The 18344-nt window shown below is 32.0% G+C and overlaps 1 protein-coding gene across 1 annotated transcript; it reads right to left on the bottom strand.

The window, feature by feature from the left end:
- Window positions 1-8: 8 nt before the first annotated feature.
- On the bottom strand, window positions 9-17356 carry LOC124362848 (leucine-rich repeat-containing protein 59). Its single transcript, XM_046817709.1, has 5 exons — window positions 17010-17356; window positions 13153-13212; window positions 9985-10330; window positions 5187-5420; window positions 9-788 (listed from the first exon to the last, which is right to left on the bottom strand). Exons 1-5 carry the CDS (start codon window positions 17100-17102, stop codon window positions 358-360), a joined length of 1164 nt encoding a protein of 387 aa, XP_046673665.1. The 5' UTR covers window positions 17103-17356; the 3' UTR covers window positions 9-357.
- Between the last annotated feature and the right edge of the window lie 988 nt (window positions 17357-18344).

Raw genomic sequence — 18344 nt, 5'->3', positions numbered from 1 at the left:
CAGAACTATTAAAAGTACTAACATTTCTTTAATTTTTAAAAAGAATAAGCTTGAAAATAGCAATTGGGCGAAAAGTAACAACGAACAATTCATAACAAATATACACTTTTAATCAATTCATAACAAACAAATTTTTAAAAGCTTACATAATCATAGATTTTTTTAAACACTAGTTTTGTTACAAAATTAACATGACTTCTCTACAAAACATCAATCGCATTTGGACCCAGTACAGAGTGAATGGTCACTCTTCAGACTCTAATCCCCAAAATAGGTGATCAAAATCGTGTATAAATATAAAAATAGTATTATAATTCTGTATAGCAAAATAATCCTAAACGTTCGTGCGAACTCTGTCTATGACTTGTTTCCCGAGAGTTCAATTATGTACTGTTTGACGGAATTGAAATAGACGGGCAGTGATGCGTAAGTCTCGCTCAGCCAGATCCATGTTATGTGCCAGCCGCTCTTAATGCTCTCCAAGTACTGCTGAACAGTCTCGTCACTGCTGATTATTCCGTAGTATTCCTGCAGCCGGCCAAAGCCATAGACACAGATAGCAATCAGTTGTCCGGACCAGTTCTCCATAGCCCGCTTTGTCACCAATATCCCGTGGTCCCAATGCCTGAGATAGTGTCTAGGTACATTCTTCTGTATCCAATCAGTAACCTTCTTCCTTAGCACCATGTAGAGATCCTCGTCAAGTAGAGATAGCAGGAACCCACAGAGGACAACAATAAGTGAGCTCATCACCAGAAACTTTGTCAACGTGCCAATCAGTCTTCCCACTGGAAATAAAAAAATGTAATTACTAATTTTAACATTGGAATTGTTTGCTGAACAACTCATCCAGCATCAACTCATATTTAATCTAGGCTGTAATATTTTGTGTTTATAGCATTCATTGCCAGCAATGTTTCAGTAAAGATGTTGGGAACAGTGGAGTGAAAATAAATGTAACGAGTACAACAAATTATACCAACAAATTAAACCGTATCTTTTCCATTCTGTGCAAAATAAGAGAGAAAGTTAATCAAATATCATCCTGTAAGTGACAAAAGGCCAATATCACGTGTTTTTCTTGCTTTCTAGATAGCAGCGTCTTTTAACATGGCTTATACTGTTTTAATTACTTCTTGGTCATTTTAATACCCAAAAACAAGGATAGTTCTAGCTTTGAGCTTTATAAAACACTTATTGCTGTTTTTATGATATGATGAAGAAATAAGATTGAAACACAGTTATTAAACACCTTAAATTGAAATAGCAACAATATTTATCCTTCACAATTAAAAAATTGTCCAGATATTGTTTGATATATAAATTTCTTTTTTTGCACCGCTAATATCTTTTTTGTTCTTTAAATGTTTTTTAATGGTTATTTCTTAAACTGAGATAAAATATTGGATAAAACATTTCATTACAGTAATATTGGACCTGTAAATAACAAGATACTAGATGAAATTAGAACCTAAATTGTTGTTAAGGTAGGAGTACACCAGCCATAGCACAATTTGTTCTTGAGATATCTCTTTTCTAGCACAAAACAGACAAACAAGCAGATTGACAGACAGAAGAAAACTTTTGCAAGGACAATTAGTGGTAGGTAAGAAAATTATAAAAATTCAAAGTTTATAACTCAATTCTTTGACCATCAAAGACACCTTACTAACCATAGCCTGAAAATTTTCAAAGTAGGTACAGACGAATTTGGGATGCATAACACCTGGACTCTGGACCAAAGAGATTTCTGGTGAAGGTACGTAAAGACACATACACTCAGCTATTCGACTTTCCGAAATTGTCTGAGTATATTTCTCATTACAGTATTAGTAAAGTTGAATTTATTATTTATTGAATTTAATATCTGCTTTTCAATGTTCATTTTAATATATTCTCATATGATATTTTTCCATAAGGTAAATATATATTTTGTTATAAAAATACCTCAAGAATAACAATTTATTAATTTTTTTGTATTCACTGTTATAGAAATAGGGAAGAATTGTATTATTTAATTTATTAGTAAAATAATTTGCTCTTTATTTCATTGTTATAATCATAAATGCATATTTGTATATATGTACATGACTGTTTATTATCTGTGGCTATGTGCTGTTTATCATTTGCTTTGTTTTATATTTATTTTCACTGGGAAAACCTTATATGTAGTGTAGAAATGTGTCCTGTAAGGTGATTTTCCTACTAATGAATAAATTTAATTTTAATTATGCACGAAAGACAGCAAGTAGAAAAGTTAATTCATTGATTAAGCACCTTCGATTTCATGTAAAAATTCTAAATTTAAATAGTACACTTTGTTTTTAGGTTATTTGTATTTATGAAGCCAATTAATTTAACTTGTTAAATAGTAATTTCGTCAATTTTTGTTACTAGTTTTTAGAATGAAAATGTATTATTTGATACATGTAGGAGCCGGAAATAGATATTTGTCTTATTTGATCATGTATGTGTGCCAATACAGCACACTCTGCCGCTTGGCTGGTGCAGTGGCCTTGAGTCCGCAGTTTGGTTAAGAGATAGCGACAGTGTCACATGCTCATAAAGGCCGACTCAACAGTTCCTGATCTGCTCTCACTGTCCAGTTATTAGTTGATGAACTCAACGATTGTCCATATTAATGAAATATCATCTATGAGGGACAACTTCATCTCCAAAACACAAGTTAATATACTGTATGTTACCCTACAAATCTACAAACAATACGAAAAATCTTATATGTATTTTAAACAAATGGATGAAGGTGCTTTTATAGCAGATGGGCTAAAAACACTATTTTATTCAATTACAAATGATAGTGTAATAATATTGTTTACACACTGATAAATTCAATATTAGAATTAAATAATAAGCATGCTCCAAAAGTAACAAAACATGTAAATATCATGATCTTCGAATCAGAATCAAAACAAAGTATGTGTAACTCTAGATTGCAATATATAAACACATGATTTACATCATCTAATATTCTTTGGCGTAATGTAAAAAAGATAGGCTATGGCAAGAAAACTTCTTCCATTTCAATAGAGATTCCATTGAATAAACTGAATGATTACTACTCTCATTTTCTGATTAAAGCAATCGCAGTGCTCTGCAAAATTAATATTTAATTGAGCAGGCCATAAATGATCCTCAATATGAGAATGGTAAACCTCAGTTCAAGTTCAAATCTGTATTACAAGGTGTATTACAAATGAACACACATAAGGCAATTCACTGAATACATTCTTATGCTGTTGGAGCTGATGATATATTATCCTTTGATTAAAAAAAAGTCTGGTTGCTTCACTTCCTATCAACACCCATATTTACAATAAATCACTTCAGATCAGCATATTTTCCGACAAATGGATGTATGCCACCATCCGTCCTTAAACAAGCCCTCATCCCCTCCTCTTCCTTAAGATTACAGACCTATCAGTATTTTGCCAGTGTTCTCTTAGGAGCTTGAGAGAACTGTACACTTTACATTACTGAATTCATTCACATTAACATCAAAATATAAATCAATCTGGCTTTTATCAGTACCATAGTATGATAAAACTGTGCTATTGCAAGCAACAAATAATATTAGACTTGCCATGGATCATAGACAGTGTACAATCATACAATGGTTTTGTACTATATAAGGCATTTGACTAGGTCAATCATGATCTGCTCATTGTAAAATTAAAGAATGAATTGCTGGTACCCTATAGGGTTTTCTGAAAATTTAATAAATTGGATGGGATCATATCTGGGTATAAGACATCAGTGTGTTCGTACTAATGAGAATGTTTCAGACTGGAAAGTTGTGACAGATGGTGTGCCGCAAGGATTTATATTTGGTCCACTTCTGTTTGCTCTATATACAAACAACATAAGTTCTGGAATGAAATTAACTAAATTTGATTCTTACACTGATAACCTTTAAATATACACACACTGTAATGCCTAACATAATCGAAACTGTTAACAATATAAACAAGGGTATTACTAATATGGTAGTTATTGACTAAAACGTAACTCTGGTAAGACAATAAACGATAGTTGCTTCTTTTCGACTCTTAAACACAATTGATATAGAACAAATTGTAAGGACAGTAAATAGAACTGTAATACCTCACTATGACAGAATCATGAGTTTAAGATTAACTTTACACTCAACTTTAGACTAGACAGACCATTTTGTTGGTACTTGCAAAAACATATTTTCAGCAATTCATTCTGTTAAAAAACTTGTAACGATTTTTACCTATTCATAATAAAATTCTACTTGTTAAAGCACTTCTTTCCTTGCTTAAATTTCTGTAGCTCTGTGACTACACTATTAGTAACTTGACTGTGGTTCTGAGCAATAAACTTTAAAGATGTCAAAAGTATGTGATTTGAAGAACCCTCCGTATTTTAACCATCCCCTTTTCTACTTAAAACTGGACAGCCAAAATATTTTAAAGTGATTCATAAGTTTTCTAACTAATGAGGAGGACTCAAGAAACACTAGCATGGGATCATCTTCGTTGCGTATTCATCACCATACAAATCTGTATACTTCAGATCATTCGTAGTAATAGCTTGTTGTTGGAACTCCTTTCCACCAATGATAACAAAAGCAGAGGAAAGCCTAGTACGGTTCTTATTGGCATTAAAAATAATCATCTGTTAGAGTGTGCAACCAGGGGTGCGGTCAGCAAGTAGAGGTATTCTGTACACAGGGAGTGTATAAGAGTGACTATACAAAACCTTTTACTTTGTTTTAATTTGTTGTTGTAAATAATAAATAGCATACAAAACTTTTGAAATTAATTTGTATATTTTAAAATGTGTAATATCATTCTGTTACAAGTTTAATTTGACAAATTGTAGTGTATAATTTTAAGTAAAGTTTAATGTAATTTTGCAGCTATATTGATGTACAAATAAAGAAATAAAATTAATTATTATTTGTTCTCTCACAATAGATCTGAAATACCTAAAATGGACTACTCTGTATAAGAACAGGCTGATGTTTTTAAAATATATTCTAATTAAAATCAGCAGAGTTAAAACAAAGTATTTTAACAATTAAATTAATAATATATAATAATAATATTAAATTTTGAAAATACTGTGTGTGGGCGTGCACGCATGTGCGTGTATGTGTGTGTACCTATATATAGAAGAAAAATACTTTGACAAAACCTCACCTTTTCTGAGTATACCTTGTTTTTGAGCATTTTTTTTATTAGGCACTGGCGGTACTTTACAGCTTGTACCTTCTTGCACTGAGTTTCCATTCTTGACCTCATCAGCTACATGTGTCAAGCCATTTGATAATTCTGAGTTACTTATTTTGTTCGCTGCATTATTTTTCTTCTTCTTCTTTTTTGATGGCTGGTTTTCTTTGGACTCACGTTTAGAATTTTCTTCAATGAGTTGTTCTGAAAATGATGGTCACACATTAGTGATGTAAGACCAGCAATCAGTTTAACACACATTTGCTGCTAAAAATCCATATATAGTTCCGTATATGCTGAAATTTTATATATATATATATATATATATATTTTATATATTACTTACTTTTGAATTAAATATGATAGTAATATATAAAAAATTACTAATTAGTCACAAAACTTATCACTCTCCACCATTTTGGGAATGCGGTAACTGTGGTTACCGCTAGCTCCTGGGGACAGTCTTCCTTGCCAGCTGGTAACTCTAGTTACCGCTCGCACTAGAGAACACCCTTTACTGGCTGTGGGAATATTCCAAATGAATACATTGTAGCTAACTGAACTGTATTTTATTCATTTTAGACAAACATAAACAATACTTATACATAAATGTGTAAACCAAAATGAATGTAAAACTTTATAAAAATGTGAAAAAGTGTGTATAGATCTCTGCTAACTCACTCAAATTCAGTTATTATTAACAAATATGCGGTGAGTAACCATAACAAAATATGTATATTTAAATCTTTAGTTGAAATTATACAAAAAATATTATAGAACATAAAATTATAAAAATTTGAGAAAAAAGAAGAAATAAGTTTACTAAAATAAGATATTGATACAAATGTATATATACATCCTAACCAACCCACCCAAAAGTCAATCATTACTTAAACGTATGTGGTGAAAAATATGATTAAGTTATACTTTCAATACTTGCAAATAAATATAAATATAGTCATCCCCACAATCCCTTTTTGTCTGTCATTATTCATGGTATTGGTCAAAACAATAAGGCACACACACGCCAGGTTGTTCATTACACTGCAAACACTGCCATACTACTTGTTTCACAATTCCCTTTGCAATACAAACTCTGCATCTTTTTTTATACTTTTTACCACTTTTTTGTTTTTTTTTTCAATCTTGGAATGGACATGATCAACACTCTTCTGCTTCAATGGCTTTGCGTTCCCCTGATTTATCTCCGCTGGATTTTTTTCTTTGGGGATACCTGAAAGATAAAGTTTATCGTACTAAGCCTCGAGATTTGGGGCACCTAAGAAATTTCATAGTCCAAGAAGCTCAAGATATTCCTCGTGACTACCTTCAAAATGCAGATGGCTTTTACAACCGCCTAGGACATTGCCAGATGATGGGAGGGGAACATTTTGAACACCTACTTTGATCACAGGTACTTAAAAATTGGTGTTTACTTGTAATACTTAATAATTTACACAGTTCAATTGTTTTAAAATTCAAATAGCTATAACTACTGAATGAATCCACCTTTTGAAGTCCGGTTTGCGGCATTGTACTCTGCTAAGTACGACCTTTAATTTGATTACTTGACCAAACTTGACCTATGCTGCTATTTAAGAATTTTGTCTGACTCCTTGTGGACCGTCCCCAAAAGGGATTATCCGGTCGGTAATTGGGCAGATGTGTGCATTACTATCACCAGTAAGCACGTGTGAACTTTGGTATTTCTTCCTATTGTGGTTCAAAAATTAAAAAAGAGGTTCCAGACTTAATTGACACCCTGTATGTGTTAAATGTAAATAAATGATTTCTTAAAGAATGTTTCTAATTTATTAACACTGCATGTCTCACAGATTTCTTAATGTGAGTAATCGCTCAAAGTACAAGTGCACTCAAATTAGAATGTTTTTTTTTAACTTACCAGTTTAGGCATAAAATCCTTCATCAATATAATGGATAAAAAGGATTTTGAAGAGTTTTATAAAAATAAAGAACTTTATTTTTTAGACATAGACAATTTTTCATTTATTTTTAAGCAAAGTATCATGCTGTGGACAAAAATTATCATTAATGTGTACACTAACATCAAAAATAATTTTTAACAAATACAAAAATTATTAGCATATCGATAGCAACTTGTATGAAACATATTTGCAAAAAAAAGACCAAATCAATAGAAGCAGAGTGCTAATTTACTAACTTATTTTTTATACAAATAAAATTGAGATATTAAGTAATGCTTTATATTTGCATAATTATTTGTTTTATTTTAATTACCTTTTTAAGGTAACAACACTATTAACTACTATACATACTTAGACATATTGACTCAAAAAGAGTATCATAAAAACAGAGCTCTGCATATTATGTTCAGCTTTGTTTTTTATTCTTGGCACTGTACACACACACTTCTCGGGTGATCAAGACGTACCCACTTATCACAAGTTTTTCTTGTTGACTTGTTCCTGGCTCTGCCGCAGGTGTAATATCGATCATTCTTCACCGCGGTTACTGCTGTTTGAGGCTGATTTTGATGTTCTCCATTCCCATCAAGTTTCAACAGCAATCTTCCTTTGATTATAATCTCTCTTGGCATCACTTACTGGCTGATGTGGTATTTAATCTGTGGTTTCATAAGTTCAAATGCCATTGTTTTTACAAATTCCGTTGGACTAACAAAGTCCTGGTTTTGATTATCTTTGTAAATGCAAAGAGCATTTACTCTTTCTACATTGAAAAATAGTGTTAAAGGCCACCTCCTGGAATTTCTTGCAGTGTCATACTACCAACGCATTTTATCAAGGATGTATAAACCATACTTGGTATTGTTGTAAGTAGTAATGATAACTGACTTCCTGTCGTCCCCTGTGGCTGGATCAATGGCAGCATTGTCATGCATTGTTGAAATAGCTAACAAGCATTCTTCTTTTTAGGTACATGCAATAATAGTGTACAATTCCTTTGGAATCCAAAGATACTAATTATCAATTCCATAGCTGCATCAGGTAGAAAGTTTGGAGGAACTTCACATTTGTTTTTCCATAAAGTTCCAACCACTGTTAGACTCATTTCTTCGTGCAGCTTTATGGCAAGTGGTGCAGAAGTAAAACAATTATAAAGTGGAACATTTTAAATATTTCCTGGAATGCAGTCAAATTGTCCAAAGACTTCCTTTGTTCTCTGCTATGTACATTATCAAATCTGAAGCAATAATAAAAATCTAAACCGGGTATTGCTCATAGTGAGATAAACTGCTTCTATACCAGTCCCCAAGTTATCCCATGTCGAATGTAGAATCTTGGAGCATTGGAAAAAAGGTTTATTATAATATCACTTACATGAATACAACATTTTCCAATATATTGAAAAATGTTGTATTCATTTATACTAGTGATAGTGCAATTATCCCATATTGTTTAGGTTTCTTCTTCTGGCTTTTAGGACACCAGCAATAAATAATATCCCAATCACTGATCTTACTTCTTGAAAATGTGAAGGTCTTGCATCTTTCGGCCATCAAAAGTTTGGTCATATTTTCTCAATGGAAATATTTGTATAATCAACAATTTTCATAATCATTTCATCATTAATCATGCATTAAAGTGCCATTACAGGAGTTTATGCATTTGTGGGGTTACCTTGAGGTCTTGGTCGATGAAAAGTGGGTATTATGTTGTCATGGTACGTGCGATCTTTGAGGAACTTGTGTATATCTCTTTTCACGATCACTACCCAAATAAAATTCAGGATTCATGAATAGACTTTGTAGAACTGCTTCTTGAAGAGTGATACCTGGTATATCTGGTTTTTCTTCCATCGCCACGCCCAGACCCTCACCCCCACCAGCTGTGGAGTGTCTGGAGCGTTGCCTTCTTCATCGACTTCATCAGCTGTGTCCTGGTCAAAATATTCCACATCGTCCTCTTCCGATTCGTCTGGATCTTGGACACCAAGAACACTTTCATCTGCATTCTCAGTTTCTCACAACCAGCATTGCTGCTCACAATCACCCATTATTAAATACTTTCTTTATTAGTAAAATAATTGGCAATAGCAATTATTTATGATTAAAAAAGAACCATTACACAGATCACCAGTGGATAAACTTGGAACGTATTTAGTTGCACAGAGCACAACCGTACACCCACACTGTATTGCTTGACAAAACAACATGTGAACAAATAAAAGCACCTGGAGACAGTTGCTTTCGCACTAGTGTTAAGGGTGAAGAGGTGGGGGAAAGGTTTATGGCCGCTGAAAATAATCAGTGTTACCAATGGCCGGGGAATGACAAAACAAAATGCTTGGAGTACAACTGTACCCCACGTGACTGACGTAGTGTTAACTGAATGCAGATGATACAACTGTTACTATAAATGCCAACTTGAACTTGAGATTGTTAAAGTATACCTAACAGACATTAATATGGTTTGAAGTTAATGGATTAATTTTAAGACAATGAAAGATTAATTGGTAAATCTTTACACACTACAGACCAAAGAGGACATGTATCTGTTCATTTCTTATATAAATGCCATTATCCCAAGACTCATATTTCTGAAATATAATTAAAATGTCATGAACTTAGTACTAAAATTACAATAAAAAATTGCAAAATACACTAAGAAAAGTATTACATTATAGTTTTAAGAAAAATATTAATTTAAAAACATAAGTAATCATTCATTATTCTCAACTGAGATGGAGTAAATGGGCTATAACTTCAAATGCAGTTAAGAGTTTCAAAGTTTTCTTACAGTTTCCGAGTTCATCTCATTTTACTCACCTTTTTTTAACTGCTCCTCTTTAAGTCGGCTTATCTCAGCCTCCACCTGCTCCTGTGTGGTGCGTAGGGCTGCTACTACGTTGCGAGCTGCTGCCTGACACTGCTTGGCGTCCAGGCAAAGGCCAGCGATCTGTGCCAACCTTGGCATCAGGGGATTACATTTCAGGTCCAGCCATCTCAGTGAGCGCAGATTGCCAAAACTCAGTGGCAGCGATTCCAGTCGGTTATTGTCAAGGTCCAGGTGTTTCAGGTTAACCAACAAACCAAAGTTGTCTGGTAACGCTGTGATCTGGTTCTTGCTGAGGTCCAATTTCACAAGACGAGTCAGAGAACTGGCAAATGATTTCTGAAAACAAAGTTATTTTTACCAAAATTTAAAAATTTAACAATAAACTGTTGTGCACTATAGTGCCTAATAACACGAATAATACCACGTATATATTGAGAAAGCATATTCCATGATAAAAAAGCTTAATTATGTTATTTATCTCTTTTCCTGTAAAGTGCCTCTTCATTACATAAGATGCAGATAAATTAATCTTCTTTTTGCAAACACTGGAGGCTACACAGTTGAGCAGAGTGGTCCTTGATACTTGCATATAACACCTGAACCATCAATTTGCATTCCTCAACATATCAACATATACAGTCAATTGAATACTGAAATTTGGGAGTTATTCTTGAAGGAGAAAGTGTGACTCTGGTTATGGCTCAACATCTCTTCAAGTTTGCTGTGGTTATGGCTGTGCTGTAGACAATTTATGTTTATATCATCTAAACAAATAACGGGTCAGCTCCAGGTCGAAGCAACTTGAAGAGCTTGCAAGACATCCACGAGAGACTCCTCTAAATTACCATGTAATCTATAGGTTCTTAAGAAACATAACCACCTGCAGTTTAGTTTGAACTTTAACTATTCCAATCCCACATAACAGCTCTTGACAGCTCTGTAACCGGTTCTATATTTTATGTGAGAACTACACATACTACACACTACTTATCTTCTTTTCAACTAAAATTGATACTAGTGTGTAACCAATTAGGTTAATAATGTGGAGTATGTCAGCTTTCAGTCTGTGTTCTATTAAAAGTAACATATGGGGGTCAGTTTTATCTAAAAAGCGATTCATAATGTTATTTTTATTAGATACACAATTCTGGTGCAGGATGGTAAGATTTTTTTTCTACCTGCCCTTCTGAAGTTGGTCTAAAAGTGGTTCTCTAGTGGGTAGATAACTGCTTCTGTGCCAAAAGGAGAGGGTAAGCCTGAATTGACAGCAACTGGTAAGTATGGTGCATGTAGTTCTTCTATATATTTGATTTAAAAAATCTTAAACATTTTCGTCTTTGCTAGTATTCTTTGTTTGAAGTTTGTTTTTTATGATGGAAGGATAGTGAAGGAAATAGGAATTTTCCAAACATTTGCCAATGTTCAGTGATACAAAAAACCTAATACTATGTTTCAAGATCTGCAATCTGATCTCTTCTTCAGGTGAATAACTAACTTAACACATAATTCAAATCTATATTATTTTTTTTATTTTAACACATATGGTGCGGTGTGAGACCAGTGGCATGAGACTGAACTGCGAGAAAAGCATCTGCAAGACTTTCCATGATACAAAATGCTCAATGTTGTTTACTTAACAGCTTGGAATACAACCATAAAAAGAGTGGATGAGTTAAAAGATCCTGTGTTCAATTTTGAATTATAAGCCTTGTGTCAGGTTTGCTCATGCAAAGGCCAAGTCTTGGACTAATCCCTTACACGTCCAGATTTAACATCAACAACACATCCAGACAAATGCTCTGAATTCACTGTAATTTATATTCGAATTATTCATTGTTATATTGTAGTTATTTTTTTATTTTGTATCATTCTGTATTGTAAAAGTTTTGTACTATATCTTCTAGTTATCTTTAGTCATAATAATTATCAATCTAATTGTTTTATTACTATTGTCAGCAATTTAATTGTTTTTATATTGTCCAACCCACCTTAGTTTTTGCATTCACATGAAATGTACATAAAGCTTTTCTTTTGTATTTTTTTCATATTTATACAGATTAATCGTTACACACTCACTTGGCTCTCTTTTAACCAACCGTCAGATTAATTGATCCTTATCAGTCATGTCTTCCACAGCAGCAATGTCAGACAGTTGAAAAAACTAAAGAAGTCATCACACGTCTCTTTTTTTTAATGTATTAGTGTTTTGTTACTGACTTTTAAGAGTAGCAGTACTAGGCACAGTGAATGACTTCTAATATGGCTGAGTAAATGATTATTATTATACTAAATTTATGTATAAATATAATTACGCTATAACAATTTATATTGGATTTTTATACAGGCCTAATCAATTAAATTATACCATCATGGCTGTTTGAGAGGAAGGCTACTGCATATAAATAGTCATCGGTACCTATATAGTTTTACGGTATCTATATAGTTTTACGTTTTGGTAATGAGGTACACAGAGCTTAATTCAATTAAAACTCATTAAGGCAATTTATTATATATTATACAACAATTAATATAAAGCAGAATTATAACTGTAATTAATTAATAGGCAAGTCATTATATTATTTTTTAACTATAATAATAATACATTCTTGAAGCTCTTGCCTTATTGGAAATGATATATTAATTCAAACAAACTCTCCAATAACAAAGTTTTTTATTCTGGACCTTTTCAAAATTCACCGTTACTTTATTTGATTTAACTAAATATAAACTTTATTTTTATATATACATATAACATACTGTGCTGTCATAGAATATTACCTCTTTGTATTTTTAATGACATATGTTTTTATTTAGTACAAAATTGTTTATGTTACTATTGTTATTATTACTTTCATTCAGTTGTGTGAGTCCGAAGATGTACTCATTGAGTGCGAAAGGCCTCACAAAAATAAAAAACTTTATGTTATTGGAGAGTTTGTTTGAATTAATATATAATAATAATCTTTAAAATAGGTAACAATGTGAGATACAACTAGATAATGAAATAAAAATGTTTATATGTCCTAAAAGACTATCCTCTCCTCCTTAATCATCAGATAAAAAAAGGTACATGATATTTCTTACTTCTTACGTAAATTCTTACTAATGCAACCAACTTATGTTATTTAGAGTACAGGTATAGTCTAAATAATACTTACAGGAATAGTCACAATAGTATTACAGGAGAGATCCAAATTTATAGCCTTTGGTATTGCAGCCTAAAAAATAACATGAATACTATTACCATAATGGAATAAAGAGATATAATAGAACAATCTTTAAAATAACAAATATATAATATGCAAACTTTTATGTGCCTATCAAGAAAAAATGTTAAAACTGGTTTATTTATGGCCATTGTAATTTAATTAAGATATTAGTGTTTCTTTCCATTGCTGATTTTGCCTTTTTTCTGATCAAAAAAGTATATATATATATATATATGTGATAACCCCACTTTTGTTTAAAAAGACAAATAATTTAGGTTTAATAACAGTGTTTAAATGTAAAGTAAATGTCAGACTACATTGTCTCTTATATCTGCACTACTAGCAGTTTACCCGCTCCTTTGCATGCAACTTAGTAGGCGTTGTACGTGTATGACCATTACTGGTTTGAGTGAGTTTTATTTCTGACGCCAATCTTGAATTTGCCTTGTTACCACGATCAAGAAAAAATGCTAAAAATTTATATTTATTGCTATTCTAATTTACTTTGTTAGATAGTAACGTTACCTTTTAGATCTAATACTATATTTGATTAAAATGCACAGCTAAATGTATGTTAACAATGACACTACACGTTTGTTTCCTTTTTAACTGAAAAACATTGTTAATATTTTAGAACAATTAGAGCTGGAATTAGTACATTAGTTCAAAAGCACAGTCCATTGAATTTTCATCTAGCACAGTTCTTGCCGACTGCTTCAAAAGTAATCTTCGATGTCAAATTCTGGCCATCTTATGTTTTGGGATATTTTGTAAAATAGATAAGTACTTACCTAATCGCTGAAATCTAAAACGGTGTTAAAAATATTTTCACTCACTATAAATGAAAATAAATTTCAAATAATAAACAATATTTACACAGAGCAGTTGAAAAAATTAGACATGCTCTTTTACTTAATATTTAAGAACTTTAGAGGGATGATGTGTTGCTACTTTAAAGACCAGTGGGACGTAGCCCAGAGGGATTTTAGAAATCAGAATATGCATATATATTCATCCTAGGGACCTTAAGAATCTCCATGTCAAATTTCAGTGCAGTTGTTTGAATAGATTATAGTTGAATAAAAAAAGCAAGTTAATTTTACAGACACACAATAATTAAAGTAATGTTTAATAAATAATTAAAATTACTTAATGATGGTAATTACTGCTCATATTTTAAAATTGAATGATGTTATATATGAAGATTTATATGTTTTTCTAGGCTGAGGTGTCCTGCAAGAAACAAAAAAATTGAAAATGACACAAGGTACACATACGTCATGTACTTTATTATAAAGTGGTCTAAAATTCAAGTTTTAAGTTCAGCCACAGATAATTTATTTTAAACATAAATATACATCTTAACTTAGCGCCTTTAAATATTGGTTGGCTATATAACATAACTGTCTCGTATTTGCAGTTTTCAATATGCAGGCGCTTTGAAAACTGTGATCTTCCAAATTTAATTGGTGGACTAGCCTGAATACTTTGGGCTATGAAAAACAGATAGTAGCCGATTCTCATACCTACTGAATATGCATATAAAATTTGGGAAAGATCGATAAAGCTGTTTCAGAGGAGTAAGGTAACTAACATTGTGACACGAGCATTTTATATATATATATATATATTATACCTGAATCTCAAGAAGGCTGACAATTACACCACAGAGCTCTATATATTATTCATCAATTATTGTTTCGTGTTTAGCTTTATTCTGTCACATGTGTAACCCTCCAAATGTAATTCAGTGATATTTTCGCCGATGGAATTGTTTTTACAGGGTCACCAGTGATATTTTTACCACCTAACATTACTGGCTATAAAGGTTATGTAAATCAAACAACCAGTCAAAGGTACATAAGGTTCATTTAATCGAAAGTAAAAGGCATAGTCTACACATTTGTAGGTCTTTCATTTCCTACTAGTTTGTCGTCTCTAACGTTAGTATTAGTTATTACATGTTTTCCTTCAATCAGGCAATATTTTTGCTTATATATAAGCAATTGCATTTGGCTTATGCATTTATGGAGCTACATAAAAATTCAATTTAAATAGGATACTAATAGCAGACCAAGCTGTTCTCTACACTAATCATTAATGAAAGCTAACAAACTTTCTTTATTAGGAAGCAGTCACTGTTATAATACTAGACAAAATGGCAATATAGCAACTGAATCCCATAAATTGGAATAAAAAAACAAAACAAAACAACTTATATTAGTGCAAAATATTTAAACCATCTTCCTTCATATATACAAAATGAAAAGTTAAAAAAAATTCAAATATTAGCCTATCTAAAAGATTACTTTATTAACAAAACTTTATACAATTTTGATGAGTTTGAAGCATTAGCTTTGCGTTGTTTTATGAGATTTTAAGTATTATAAAATAGGGTCCTATTGAATTTGATTTTGCTGCATTGTTTGGGGTAAGAACATATTAGTCAATACACAATTAGGTATAGTATAATCCTTAGTTAAAATATATAATTGTTATTTTATTGTAAATGCTTGACACCATTCAAGTACTTTTTATGTACCTACATGAATTAAGATATATTTGAACAATTCAAATATATATATATATATATATATATATATATAAAAACATAAACTCATATTTTTGGATTCACAACTAAATTAAGCATATTTTGGCCTCAAAACTTCCAAGCAAATTTTGATAAAACTTTGCATACACATTACGAATATTATCTACAATATTATATTACACCCTCATTCTATGCCGAGGCTATTTTCGAAGCTATATAGATTTTATAAGCCAAATATATAATCTGCAAGTTATGGAGCAATATTTCCATATTGTATATCCGCGTGGGCTGTCATGTCACCTTTCGTGACCATGATTCAATCTCATGATGACGTCTCATCGGATGGGCTGCCATCTTTGAAAACGTAAATGAAAAATAATACTGAAATGAATTTTGACCCAAATGATCGATGTCTTTCTTAATTTCGAGCTACAAATTAATTAGTTGTTATTGGGTTGAAACGACTGCCCCGCGCTGATGTTAATGAAAGAAAAACATCCCTCGAGAAAGTACCTATCAGTAAAATATCAAATTCTAGAGAGGCTGATCAGGAATATAAATTGAAAAGTAGGCCTAATACAAAATAATTTTTGTATAGTGTAAAAATGTAATAAATCATGTAAAAACCCAATATTAATATATAAATGGACAGTAATAGAGAACATTTGCCATTAAGAGGAAATTATCTTGTTTCAGTCAAAACGTAAACCCCTAACATGACCGACAAAACTCTCTGAAACACATAATTCAATATGATTCGACGAACTAGTGGATGGTTGATCCATGGTTGACAAGTACTCACTCGATCCGAACTCCAGTACACAATGGACCACATTCCCCCGCACTCAGATATTAGATACACTATCAGTCCCGGCTGCAGATAACATTGAAGTACACAGATAACAAGACACAGAACACAAACAGAACATTAAAAACAACTATTTATGAATATACCCCCTCAAAACATGGGTATATATTTTTGTTCAGGAGGATGAGCAGAATAAGTTAATAAGGTCAAATTTCGTAATTTGCCTTTAACCTCATACATACCAAAATGTTACTTATATTATTTAAGACGAACCAGTAATTTACTTAGCCTCGATTTTAGATGAAAATTTAAAAATACAGGCTATAATACTGCGTTAATGAGTAGTTTACTTAACATGAAAGGATAAATATTAATGAAACAAAGATGTTAAACATAAAATGTATTCCTAACTAGGCTTAAGAATGTTTATGGTTCTGCAATACTTACTATGTCCCGTACCGGGATATCTTGAATACTGGATAAGCTAAGATCTAATGTTCCATCTTCGTAATGTTCCATCAAGTTCTTTTTAGGGGCCATAATTAAAACTAATAGCAATAGTACGATTCACCAATCTAGAAAAACACAGTAGAGTAGGTTTAGGCCACGTAGGCACAGAGTTTAACCTATAAAATAACGGACGACAAGACAAATGAACTCATTAACCTAACAACCATAACCGTACCACTATGTCAGTACTTGTGTTGTGTCAGTGGGTACTGAGTAGTGCAGTGTTCTACATAAACGTCACAAAACCCTAGCCAAAATAAAACGACAAAAAAGTTACCGTTACACAGGCCTAATTCTAATATTATCAGAGAGAGAATTAGATCTCTCTTTCTCTCACACAAACATACATACAATAGCACATATATACAACAATATGCATTATACAATAACTAGCAATAAATGTAGTCTACAAATAGCTGTTTTGTAGAGATGAACTAAACTTAAGTGAGATGCAATAAATATTAAAAAGAATATATACAAAGAACAAACATTGTAACAAGGAAACATTAAATAATTGAAACATGAAAATATAATTGCTATATCATTAATAAGTGAAATAATAACAAAATGTAATTAAATTCTAGTATAACAAAGAAAGTATATAACAAGGCAAGATAGCACAGCAATAAACAAATAAACGATTTCAGTAAAATCTTAGGCTCATGACTTAGCAATTGTGACTATTTCGTTATTTTATTCGCCGCTTCATATAAATTTTCTAGTTATGATCTATGTTTATACGGTATTTTATAATATATGTATACTAATGACTGTAGGATAAAATTTTAAAAATATTGGGTTTGATTGGGGAAGTCATTAGGGGACTAACGGGGTGGAAGTACGCTCGCTCATAATACCCTGCACTTTTGTGTGTTGGGGGAGGGGAGAGTCTACTTGTGTGTGTTTGAGACAGAATACCTGGACCCAGTAGCACTCCCTATTAGCTATATTACAGTATCAGTAATACTAGCTGTTCACTAGGAATAGCTTTTAATTTTGTACTAGAACAAATTTTAAATTTATTTTCTGTGGTTGAAATTTATATTCTTTAGAAGAGCTGAATAGTTGAGATCTCCATTAATCAACTTTTACAACGCGAGAACATGAATAGGATTAATGGTGATAAGCTAAAAGGGTTAGTAAGAACGAAATGTCATGTTCTAGCACACCCAAATCTAAACCTAAGGTACTCTCCGTTGAGTCTTACAAACCGTTTCTGTGTTCCTTTAATACCTCAAGTACAACTGGTAGGGAGACTACACCAAACATCAG

This window comes from Homalodisca vitripennis, chromosome 1 (assembly GCF_021130785.1).
Source record: "Homalodisca vitripennis isolate AUS2020 chromosome 1, UT_GWSS_2.1, whole genome shotgun sequence".
Taxonomy (NCBI): domain Eukaryota; kingdom Metazoa; phylum Arthropoda; class Insecta; order Hemiptera; family Cicadellidae; genus Homalodisca; species Homalodisca vitripennis.
This window is presented reverse-complemented; position numbering and strand designations above follow the sequence as displayed.